This window comes from Salmo salar, chromosome ssa26, assembly GCF_905237065.1.
Source record: "Salmo salar chromosome ssa26, Ssal_v3.1, whole genome shotgun sequence".
Lineage (NCBI taxonomy): Eukaryota > Metazoa > Chordata > Actinopteri > Salmoniformes > Salmonidae > Salmo > Salmo salar.
In genome coordinates this window covers 8,421,575-8,434,371 of record NC_059467.1, presented here as the reverse complement: position 1 = coordinate 8,434,371, position 12,797 = coordinate 8,421,575, and the positions used below count along the sequence as shown (strand labels likewise).

The window sequence follows — 12,797 nt, the reverse complement described above, 5'->3', positions numbered from 1 at the left end:
TCATTCTCAAAACTTTTGGACACGACTGTATGTTAAAGTTGTGTTATGCGTTGTGTTGACCGACTACAGGGTTGTTGACTCTCTAAAACCACAACGTAAGGGTATTGTGAAGCGAGAGAGGTATTTACGGGGTTAGTGTTACCTTGGTTCACAGGTGAGGTAGTCTCAGAGAGTGAAACTGTCTGAGAGAGTGAAAGGCGGGAGGAGAAACGCACACGCGCCGACTCAGTCATGCCACAAGCCAGGATTCCTTAAGACATAAACAAAGCTTCCGGTGAGGGGGCGCACACACACACACACACACACACACACACACACACACACACACACACACACACACACACACACACACACACACACACACACACACACACACACACACACACACACACACACACACACACACACACAATAGATTCTCTGTGGTGTAAGAAAGTGTTTGTTCCTAGGGCAGTTGCAGGGCCGGCTCTACTGTGCTGCTAGCTGGCTGAGACCCAGCATGTGATGGCAGCCTTAGAGAGAGGTGTGTGTGTCTGAGAGAGAGAGAGACCCAGTACAATAGAACAGTGGTTAGTGTGATACTGTATTTGCTGTGTTCATGCCATCAAGACAGGTTCAGGGAACTTTCTAGGTAAGAGGAAACTCTATGGACATATTAGAATTGTATCTTGGTTTTGAAAGTAGTATTTTGCTATGACGACGGTTGGTATTTTGTATTATTTAGTAATAATATGGTTATTTTTAGGCAGTGTAATTTGTCATTATTGTTGATTTAATGATCTAATTACTGTTGCTTCCTAGGTGGCCATATAACTGGGCGTGTTTCTAAAAAATGTGGGATTGCAAGTTATTCAGGTGCAGTGTAATTTCAGTACTACTTCTGTCCAGTGTTCAATCTACCTGCAGGGTTAGATTGTCTGTGGCTGTGACATGTCTGTGACACGTCTGTGACATGTCTAGTGTGTGTTTAGTGTATAGGGTGGAGAGGGAGAGACTTACAGTTGAAGTCGGAAGTTTACATACACCTTAGCCAAATACATTTAAACACAGTTTTTCACAATTCCTGACATTTAATCCTAGTAAAAATCTAAAGTCTTAGATTAGGATCACCACTTTATTTTAAGAATGTGAAATGCCAGAATAATAGTAGAGAGAATTACTTATTTCAGCTTTTATTTCTTTCATCACATTCCCAGTGGGTCAGAAGTTTACATACACTCAATTAGTATTTGGTAGCATTGCCTTTAAATTGTTTAACTTGGGTGAAACGTTTTGGGTAGCCTTCCACAAGCTTCCCACAATAAGTTGGGTGAATTTTGGCCCATTCTGTAACTGAGTCAGGTTTGTAGGCCTCCTTGCTCGCACACGCTTTTTCAGTTCTGCCCACAAATGTTCTATAGGACTGAGGTCAGGGCTTTGTGATGGCCACTCCAATACCTTGACTTTGTTGTCTTTAAGCCATTTTGCCAAAACTTTGGAAGTATGCTTGGGGTCATTGTCCATTTGGAAGACCCAAGCGACCAAGCTTTAACTTCCTGACTGATGTCTTGAGATGTTGCTTCAATATATCCACATAATTTTCCATCATCATGATGCCATCTATTTTGTGAAGTGCACCAGTCCCCCCTGCAGCAAAGCACCCCCACAACATGATGCTGCCACCCCCGTGCTTCACGGTTGGGATGGTGTTCTTCGGCTTGCAAGCGTCCCGCTTTTTCCTCCAAACATAACGATGGTTATTATGGCCAAACAGTTCTATTTTTGTTTCATCAAACCAGAGGACATTACTCCAAAAAATAAGATCTTTGTCCCCATGTGCAGTTGCAAACCGTAGTCTGTCTTTTTATGCCGGTTTTGGAACAGTGGCTTCTTCCTTGCTGAGCGTCCTTTCAGGTTACGTTGATATAGGACTCGTTTTACTGTGGATATAGATACTTTTGCACCTGTTTCCTCCAGCATCTTCACAAGGTCCTTTGCTGTTGTTCTGGGATTGATTTGCACTTTTCGCACCAAAGTATGTTAATCTCTAGGAGACAGAACGCGTCTCCTTCCTGAGCGGTATGGCGGCTGCGTGGTCCCATGGTGTTTGTACTTGCATACTATTGTTTGTACAGATGAACGTGGTACCTTCAGGCATTTGGAAATTGCTCCCAAGGATGAACCAGACTTGTGAAGGTCTAAAAAAAAATTCTGAGGTCTTGGCTGATTACTTTTGATTTTCCAATGATGTCAAGCAAAGAGACAATGAGTTTGAAGGTAGGCCTTGAAATACATCCACAGGTACACCTCCAATTGACTCAAATGATGTCAATTAGCCTATCAGAAGCTTCTAAAGCCATGACATCATTTTCTGGAATTTTCCAAGCTGTTTAAAGGCACAGTCAACTTAGTGTATGTAAACTTTTGACCTACTGGAATTGTGATACAGTGAATTATAAGTGAAATAATCTGTCTGTAAATAATTGTTGGAAATATTACTTGTGTCATGCGCGAAGTAGATGTCCTAACCGATTTGCCCAAACTATAGTTTGTTAACAAGAAATTTGTGGAGTGGTTGAAAAGCGAGTTTTAGTGACTCCAACCTAAGTGTATGTAAACTTCCGACTTGAACTGTATATACTCCATCAGGGTTACGTGTGTTGTCCCCATGACGTCAAAGCTAGGCACAACACCTATTGGCTCAGTGGCTTTATTACATTCTAATGAATAACCAGACTGTATTTACTCGAGGTCTATTAATCATGCACATCGTTGATGAGAGGAGCACTGCCCGATCAGAATAGAGGAGAGAAAGGAGTGGAGATACCAGAAGAGAGGACAGGACAGGATGAGGGGAAGATAGGAGAGCGGGGGAAAAAGTGGACAAGTGCGAGAGGAGGAGTGGTAGATAGGCAGTTGTGTTTAAAGGAGAGAACTCGTTGTCAAAGCACCTGTGTCTCCCTCGTTTGATTTTCTATTCCAACAGTTGGATGATTTCTCACTTTTCCCGCACTACACTGGAATTGCTAAAGTTGAAATTAGGAATCGGTCCCCTGTTTGAATACAGATGAAATATGTTTTCTAAAATGTATGAGCACTGATCTCTCAGCAGGTGTGTTTATTTAGCCAGAAGCATCTTATTTTTAACCCCCTCAGTACCAGGGGTATTTGGGTCAAAGGTATATCAGAGAAGGGGGTCAGGGCAGTATTTTAGTAGTGTTGATGTGTGTGTGTGTGTGTGTGTGTGTGTGTGTGTGTGTGTGTGTGTGTGTGTGTGTGTGTGTGTGTGTGTGTGTGTGTGTGTGTGTGTGTGTGTGCGCATGAGTACCTGCCTGTGTATGGGTATATCACAAGGAAGATGGTGACATTTAAGAGGAGGGGTATCTTAGTTAAGCTAGGGTCTGGGCGGTATTTCAGGGTGGCTGGTGGGTAGTTCAGTGAGGCGATGGAGGCATTTGGGTCTGGGGTATTTAAAAAGACAGGGTATTTTAGTGAGTGGGGGATATTTTAACTTTGTAGCGAGCAGAGCCTGGTCTAAATTCCTCCTGGTTCTCAGTCTGTGTGCTCCCTGACCCTCCAGCATGTGTCACCCTATAACAGCTGCTCTGGGGTCAGCGGGTCACAGAGATGACAGAGGGGCCAGACTGCCGTTACAGCTCACTCACTGATCTGGAGTCTGCTTCTGTTTCGTCATGTGACGTCATTGACATGTCTGATCTAGAATCATAGGGCTAGAAGGAGGATATTGCTATTAATGTATTGAATAGGTAGTGTTATTTTAGTTCGTTTTCTATAAAGTACGATGTTATGTTCCTAAATGGAAACTCTGAACTCTGCTCAGTTGAAACCCAATTCACACTAATAGAAGGTAATTGTGATTGCTTCTATTTCAGTAAGCTGTTTATGTATTCTAGGTCTGCTTATAGCATCGGGTGTGTACAGTTTGCAGGGACAATGTTCGACCTGTTTTCAGAGTGGCTTGTAGTAAGTGCTTTGGTGGAAAATGTACTACTGAAGTGTATTACTAGGGTGTGTGCTGGCTATTACCGATGGCGGTGATTCAATATGCCTCGGTATATAGCGTAAGACAGATTCCGTTTTGACGAAGGTTCCCTGATTGAACGGTCAAGGGTATAGTCAAAATGGCCGCCCCTCAACAGTATGAACAGTGAAAGTGACAGCTGGCTGTGGTGTAAGAATCAATTGGTATACTGCTCAGTCACTCCCTGTTTGTTCACCTGAACCCGACCGCTGACAACCTTTGTTCTCCCCCCCTTTTTTTTTATCGATGATGTCATTCGATTACTCCATTCGATTTGGTTCACCTGGTGACGACATGTGCAGCCAATGGGCTGTATCGAAATAGGGTCACCTGACCCGTAGCTAATTCTGTCTACCAATCATATCACCTGGCTGTCGATTGTTGACAGCTCAGCACAGCTGGGTCGATGTGGTTCCATTGGCCGGTATCTTAGTAACAGGGTCAAAGTAGAACGCTTCGTTCGTCTAAGGTACTCCAGGAGTGGTGTACGTCTGGCTTATTTGAATACTGCTTTGACTAGGCTATGTCATTAAACGATCCACTCACCTTACTCAGGTCGGCGCTCTGCGAAGTCAATCCCTGTAAACACGTCACTAAACTCCACGGCTGGCAATGTGTTTGTGATTGCTATTTCTGAGCAGGCTGCTGATAACTGCTTATGTGCGTTATGACTGTGCGCTGAGTTGAGTTCAGTCTGAATGTAAATTCAGAAGCACCCGTTTTGAGTTCTCTGTGTCTCTCTCTCTCTCTCTCTCTTCTTCTCCTCCAGATTGAGAACATTGATGCCTGCCTCAGTTTCCTGGTAGCCAAGGGAGTCAACATACAGGGTCTGTCTGCAGAAGGTAAACACTCACACTCACCAGTCACACACACCTGCTGAGAATACACTGGCTGACTGTAGTGGCTAGAATATTGTGTAGTGAGCTTGTAGCTTACTTTCCTCTCTGTATCTCATCTCTCTCTCTCTCTCCTTCTTCCTACCTCTTCATCTCTTTCTCTCTCTCTCTCTCTCCCTGTCTGTTTATTTACCTCTCTCCCCTGCGCTCCGTTACGCAGAGATCCGCAATGGGAATCTGAAGGCCATTCTGGGCCTCTTCTTCAGCCTGTCTCGCTACAAGCAGCAGCAGGCCCACCGCCAGTACTCCCAGCCCCACCTTAAGTCCCAGGCACAGACCCCTCATCCTCCCCTGAGCCAGCAGACCAGCGCCCCTGCCCAGCTCAGCAGACACCCTGCCCCCGCTGCGCATGAGACTCCGGCCCCCACAGCACAAGCAGCCCAGAAAACAGCACAGGTCGAGATGCAGTCCAGGTAAGCCTGTTGGATCACCGCTACACTGATGCATTCTGGGCAGATGTAGTTCCATAATACTACGAATTTAAGACGTCTTCCCTCTTTCCCTCTTGCCGATGTCATCGGTGTTCAATTTGTCGTCTCTGTCTTATTTCCTCTCTCTTTCCGGGTGTCTTAGCTCCAGTCCGTCTGCAAATGTAAAATGATCCTTTCTCTCTCTCGTCTTCCATATCGCTCTCCTTCTCTGTCTTTCTCTCTCTCCTCTAGGGATGGGTGTCAGAGTAAACTGCTCCAGTTTTCCCTCGGTCAGAAAAAGTCCTCTAGGTCAGCTCTTTTTCTCTCCCTCTTTCTCGCTCTCTCTTCTTTGTGGTCCTGCATCTTCCTCCTCCACTCCTCCTCCTCATCTTCTAATCCTCCCCCTTCCCTCACCGTTTCCAGAGCAGGTAGAAGTTGTCCATAACAACGGATACAGGGTCAGATCTTTGTCAACATGCTATGGTTACTATAGAGGGTGTATTAATGTGATCCTAGATCTGTGGTAAGGGCAACTTCTACCTGAAACGGCTATTCTACTCGGCATGAGTTTTGAAGAGAGGGGGACTCCATTTTGGAAAGTCCTGTCCGACTCCGGCGTCACGCCTCATTTGGCATATCTGCTTAATGGGCTGTGAGGGACCTCTGGATAACCTGTGCGCGTGCTCGTATGATGTGAGTGTGGGCCGCGTGTGCGCGCACGCATGAATGTGAGAGAGCGCGTCTGACGAGAGAGCGCGTCTCACTGCGAGTGTGGCCCTAATAGTTAACTGAGATGGAGGAGTGGATGGCTTGAATTCGGTTGGATGTTACGATAACGGATAGGATAGGCCACTACCACTATCCTACTACTACTGTACTGTGTACTGTGCGATAATGTTTATTCGGTGACGTGTCACACACTTTATACATTCATCTGGGCCCGTATTCATAAAGTGTCATAAAGTAGGTGTACTGACCTAGGAGCAGTTTAGCCTTTTTATATATAAGTCTCAAAAGGAAGGACCGAATCCGAGATTAACACTCCTACTCTGAGATGCTTTATGAATGATGGCCATGAACTTTGTTTCACAAGCATGTTCACTGTTTTTCTGAACTAAATGACTGCGTTAAAACGAAGGTAAATGGAGGATGTGTTGTTGCATGCTGCCTAAACCCAACAGAGCAGCCATAGAGAGATGCCTGAACGGAGTCCCCGCATCCGTTTTTCCAGGGGCAACAGAAGTTAGGTTGAATATACTGTATACATGAAAACAGGGAGCATCCGCTTTTTGCCGACCAGGTGGAGAGTGCATGCTGTTCATCCCTGGTAGTTTTTGCACCTGCTCTGTCAAAATGTACCTCAAAAACAATGCAATAGCCCCACCCTCTGGTCAGCATGTGTAACTGCAGGTTAATATTCAGCTGGGCGTAAATACATTCAATATCTGGAATGGTGTTTTTCTCTCTCCTTTTCAGATTGTAATGCGTTTCTCCTCCCCTGCTTTTCCTTTTCATCTGAATTGTTTTATTTTCTTACTTTCTCGACTTGAATGAAAACTGTCTTGATGTGCAGCCAAGGGGAGCACAGGTGACATTAGGATCATTTCACGATTACGATTTAATGTGGCCACATCCTGAACGAGAACGGACAGAACACTTTTCATCAGTGAATCGTAAACAGTGTATATCAGGAATAGGCTAGCAGTGAAGCCTGTGACTTAATATCTCCCTCAGAGTTAAATCGTGTATTACATTTTGCAGCTCAGTTGGTAGAGCACGGTTCTTCCAATGCCAGAATAGTGGGTCTGATTCCCAGCATCCCCCGTACGTAAAATGTCTGCATCGCAAGTAAGTCGACTTTAAGTCCCTTTAAATAGAACTGTCTGTAAATGGATATAAAATAACAAATAAAAATCTATTGTTTATACACTAACATTTTCAATGTGTTCATTTCAGCACGCTCATGTCGTCACAGTCTTTATTGTCAGACAGGAACTTAATAATGACTTCTTATAGCCCAGACATCAGTTTAATTCATAAGACAGTTCATTCACGGGCTAACAGCAGTCTGAGTTAGACCTATTCTCCCACTAACAAGCCCATGCAGTCCTACTTGGTCATGTTAAGGAAATTCATTTTTTTCTTCTTTTTTTCCCCTCTTTTTCCTCTCTTTTTTATATATATATATTTTTTAAAGGCCACTCAATCAGTGGCAAGAAGGAAATAAGAGTTGCGATGTTTCACACCGGTATTGAACTACCGGTCATAATCTATTTATCAGACCAATGTCGAACAGCCACAGAATTATGTTTCCTCCACTAATGCTGGATTAGCAATTTATAGGCCTCTGTGAGAGACAGACCCGGCTGGAATAGAGTGTAGAATGCTGACTTTGACTCCTGGCTATGGCTACACAGGAGATTAGCTAATAATATGGGGTTACAGATAGGCGGGAAAATATTGGAATGTTTTAATGAATGTATTGCCTAAACCTTGCTGCTTGTGCCATTGAGTGTAAATGCTCTATTGCGCTCTCTCTCTCTCTCTCTCTGTCTCTCTCTCTCTCTGTCTCTCAGACTTCCAGGCCCTAGTGCGAGGGTGTCCACTGCTGGCAGTGACATCACACCACGCGGGTCGGTTGGGGCCGCCGGCAACCGGCGCAGTCAGGGCTTCACAGACAAGACCAAACCAGCCGCTCACCTGCACAAAGGTACGTCCGTCCTCACACACGCACACTCACACACACACACACCTTTTATGACTGTGCATGTGTCTGGAATTCAACCGGGGGTCAATATGGCCCACTCAAAGCCTGATCCATGACTCGATATACGATCAATGTATGTACACACACACACACACACGTCTTGATGGTATTTCGAGTCATGGATTAGGCTTTGAGTGGGCCATATTGCTCAAGGTTGAATTCCAGACACATGCACAGTCATAAAGGACCAAATGTCTAAACCACCTGCCAAGTCATTAAACGCTGACAGTCTGTCCTGGTCATGATGTGGATGATGATGTCTGTGAGTATAGCAGCTACCCTAATCAAGCCGTTATAGTGTGGGAGGCCATAGGAGTCACCCTTTCTCAGAATAGATCAAGGCCTATCCACAAAGCGTCTCATATTACAGCAAGGGTGCTGATTTAAGATCTGTCCATATCATATTATTCATTGTGATATGAAAGGCTAAACTGATTCCAGATCAGCACTCCTACTCTGAGACACTCTGTGGATACAGGTCCCTGAGTGCAGACACCCTCTTCCACCCACGATGCGCCGCGTCAGTGCTGAAGCGCTTTACTACGATGTGTGTGAGTTGGGCCATGAAATAGAGTATTCGTCTTTGTTACCCATGTTGAGGGCATCAAAGGTTATTCGTTAGATCGACAATGTTATGAGTCAAACTAGATATGATTTATGGTTGCCAGATGCTTCACCTATTTATCTGGCTGGTCATGTGATTCTTCTATCTTGGCTAAGGGAGCTTTATGGATACAGAAATGAACAGTACAAGCTTCAGTACTGCGTATTGCGAGGACAGTCGAAACACTATGTGTGTTTGTGCGTGCGTGCGTGTGTGTTTGTGTGTGTGTGTGCGTGCCTGCGTTCATTCGTTTGTGCGCGTGTATGCACGTGACACTGACCTATAGAGAGTGTGTGTGCTGCATGTCTCCTCGCTAAATGACATTGACATGGGTTACAAGGTGAGGTGACAGTGTGTGATTTATAGAGGTGTGTGTTAGATTTAGTGTTGCGCTATAAAGGTTACCATGACCTTTAGCTGGTATGACCGCTATGCACTGTGCTCTGTCTAACCTCAAAGGTGCTTGCCTATAGCAGGAGGACCTATGACTAGGGCTGTGGCGATCATGACATTTTGTCCTCTGGTTAATGGCACGCAAAAGTCTGCTCGTCTCACTGTAATTGACCTTTAATTAACTTAAACACGTTTAGCATCTCCAGGCCCCCATTCTTTATGTCATATGATGTGCCCTGAATCAATTACCTAAATCAATTACCATTGCTTGGCCTGCGTCTTGTTGGTGTGTGTCACGTTTACCCCCGCTCCCCCTTCTGCGGCGCTCAGCTTCGCCAGTTGTCTCATCATTACGCACACCTGCCACCGTCGTTACGCGCACCTGCGCCTCATGACACTCACCTGGACTCTATCACCTTCCTGATTACCTCCCCTATATTTGTCACTCCCCCTGGTTCTTTCCTCAGGCAATATTGACTCTGTTTCTGTTTCATGTCTGTACGCTGTTCGTGTTTCTTGTTTTGTACTATGTTCTATTTATTATTAAATATTCACTCCCTGTACTTGCTTCCTGATTATTAGCGTACACGTTAAAGAATAGCGCCTCACCAAGGGGAAGCAACAGACGTCGGGTCCAAGTGCCGCTGCCAAAGCAACTGGGGATGCCTTAGCCGGCTCGTCATTCTCCCATGCCTCAGCCGGCTCGTCAGCCTCCCATGCCTCAGCCGGCTCGTCAGCCTCCCATGCCTCAGCCGGCTCGTCAGCCTCCCATGCCTCAGCCGGCTCGTCAGCCTTGCCTCAGCCGGCTCGTCAGCCTCCCATGCCTCAGCCGGCTCGTCAGCCTCCCATGCCTCAGCCGGCTCGTCAGCCTCCCATGCCTCAGCCGGCTCGTCAGCCTCCCATGCCTCAGCCGGCTCGTCAGGCTCCCATGCCTCAGCCGGCTCGTCAGCCTCCCATGCCTCAGCCGGCTCGTCAGCCTCCCATGCCTCAGCTGGCTCGTCAGCCTCCCATGCCTCAGCCGGCTCGTCAGGCTCCCATGCCTCAGCCGGCTCGTCAGGCTCCCATGCCTCAGCTGGCTCGTCAGGTTCCCGCTCCTCAGCCGGCTCTACAGGTTTCCGCACCTCAGCAGAAGCGACCGGTTGTTGTCCTGGCACCATACTGCCAGTTCTCTGACCTCCTCCCTATAGGTTGTCTCACCGTTGTCGGTGATCAGGCCTACCACTGCTGTGTCGTCAGCAAACTTAATGATGGTGTTGGAGTTGTGTTTGGCCACGCAGTCATAGGTGAACAGGGAGTACAGGAGGGGACTAAGTACACACTTCTGAGGGGGCCCAGTGTTGAGGATCAGCGTGGCAGATGTGTTGTTGCCTAACCTTACCACCTGGGGGTGGCCCGGGACCATTCCTCTGGACGGTGCCATCCGGCGGCTGGAGCCGAGCGTCAGGGAGGGGGTACTGTCACGTCGCCAGTTGTCTCATCATTACACACACCTGCCACCAGCGTTAAGTGCACCTGTGCCTCATGATACTCACCTGGACTCCATGACCTTCCTGATTACCTCCCCTATATCTGTCATTCCCCTTGGTTCTTTCCTCAGGCAATATTGTTTCTGCCTTTATGTTTCTTGTTTTGTACTATGTTCTATTCATCATTAAATATTCACTCCCTGTACCCGCTTCCCGATTTATTAGCGTACGCGTTAGTGTGTAGTCACACAAATCAAAATTCAATCAATCGTTATTCGGGACACACTTTCTGGGGTGAGACAAGAATGGCATTATTCCTACAGAAGAAAAAAAAAACATGGTTAAAATGATACTCAGCTGAGTTTGTTTTTTATTAGTTTGACCCCTGTGTGAACCTTGCTATTACACGGCCTCGTCTTCTCATTGAACTCAAGTTGTACATTCTCTACAGCACCCAGGGGCTGTTACCATAGAAGTAGAATTATATTTCTATGGCTATTACAGTGTGACTGGTGTCTATCTACTGTCACTGTATTCAGATAGACTGACACTCTGTTTACTGTATTGACTTAATGCGCCTCTATTTTCGGCTGTGTTTAGCCATGGTGAATCTGTTTCGACTGTGTATTTAGTTAGAGGTTTTATGTAGCCTCTCTGCGCTGTTGTCACCACTCAGCTGGTCTACTGGGGTTGTTTCTAGACTCACTGTGTTTGTCTTCACTCATTACCCTGTGTTAGACTGTATGAACGATGGCGGCAGGAGAGATGGAGGGGAAAGAGAGAGAGATGGAGAGGAGAGAAGAGAGAAAGAGAGGGTGGTGTGTGTGTGTGTGTGTGTGTGAGAGAGAGAGAGAGAGAGTGATGTGAAGGGTGCAGAGGGACAGACGGCAGGTAGGGAGGGGAGGAGGGTTTGGAATCATCGCCCTAACCCCCTGCCTTCCCTGTTGAGTGTCTGCCAAATCCCTCCCCCCTTTACCCAACTCACTCCTGCACAACAGTTCCACTCAGGCTGCACTCTGTGGAACGTCTGTCAGAGTTTGGGACCCTGGCTTCTGCTCTCAGCTTCTTTTGGTCTCTACTCTACTGGGACAGTGATACAACAGCACTCCTGAGGTTTGTCATCTATCTTTTCACCGCTCTCCTCTTAGCCTCACTAGGTGCTGAAACTAGCTTTCTCCCAAATCATACATTACGTCAATGTGCGATTTGTATGACAGTTGGAATTCGACCCAGACATATAGTACCATTGGTCCTGGTCTGTTACCTAGTGACCGGACACAGGATCTGACTCAGTCATATTTCACATTTTGTGATTAGTTTGTGTGTTTTTATTTTTTTGAACGATATACTGTTTTAATACAACATTTTACTTCGTAAGCTTTACTGTACCAAATTAGCAACACGTTTATTAGCGGGAACAGTCAGTGATTTACTACCTTGAAATAAAATGCTGAAGATGCTAAGGCTCAGTAAAAACATCCAGTTCTATTGTCTGGACTGTTCTGTGTCAGTGGTGCTGACAGTAGAATGGAAAACATGTCACTGGTACCATCCTGTTTTAGACAGTAGAGAGACATGAGCATACAGTTGGCCTTCCTCTTATGCTTTACATTAACTCAAGGTGACAGCAGCGAGAGAGAGAGAGAGAGAGAGAGAGAGAGATGTGACCTGTTGCCACAAGAAAAGGGCAACCGGTGAGGAACAAACACCATTGCAAATACAACTCAGAAGTAAATCAACAACAGAATGGCTTCAACAGAAGAAAATACGGCTGCTGGAGTGGCCCAGTCAGAGTCCTGACATTACAGATGTGTGTATTTATAGTACGACATAGAAATCAGTAGTGTAGAAGGCAATGGCAAGAGTTAAACTTAACTAAAAGCACAGAGTGACCCTCAACTACAACCTATCTATCATTCAGTAGTCTACACTCAGAACAAATCTGACTTGTTTGCTGCTGCTGGCTAAAGAGATTCATTTCCAAAGGAATCAAGTCAAAGTCTCTGAAGTCTAGGTTCAGATAGTTCTGAATATGTTCAGAAAACCGAGAAACCCATTTCACGTGGACAAATTAACAACGGGCAAGAAGCAGAATATGGAAGACCACAGTGCTTTTTCTAATTCTCGTAAGGAACACACAAAGCGTTAAGCGTTCCAAAATACACGAAGAGATAATATGAATTAATAAGGTAGACATTTCACATTTCTTTTGTACTTGAACAATTTGCACATCGTTGCAA

The 12,797-nt window shown here is 45.8% G+C and overlaps 1 protein-coding gene across 10 annotated transcripts in view; it reads left to right on the top strand.

The window, feature by feature from the left end:
- Positions 1-12,797, top strand: part of LOC106587075 (neuron navigator 2) — a 332,866-nt gene that overhangs the window by 246,569 nt on the left and 73,500 nt on the right. For 6 of the 10 annotated variants that reach the window (XM_014175004.2, XM_014174998.2, XM_014174997.2 and 3 more), the window contains 4 exons: positions 4,791-4,863; positions 5,078-5,330; positions 5,580-5,636; positions 7,904-8,037. In XM_014175004.2, the coding sequence (XP_014030479.2) occupies positions 4,791-4,863; positions 5,078-5,330; positions 5,580-5,636; positions 7,904-8,037 (517 nt within the window). Of the gene's footprint in view, positions 1-4,790; positions 4,864-5,077; positions 5,331-5,579; positions 5,637-7,903; positions 8,038-11,565; positions 11,671-12,797 lie in introns of those variants that run through there. The other 4 variants (XM_045708751.1, XM_045708752.1, XM_014175002.2 and 1 more) reach the window with 2 other exon arrangements.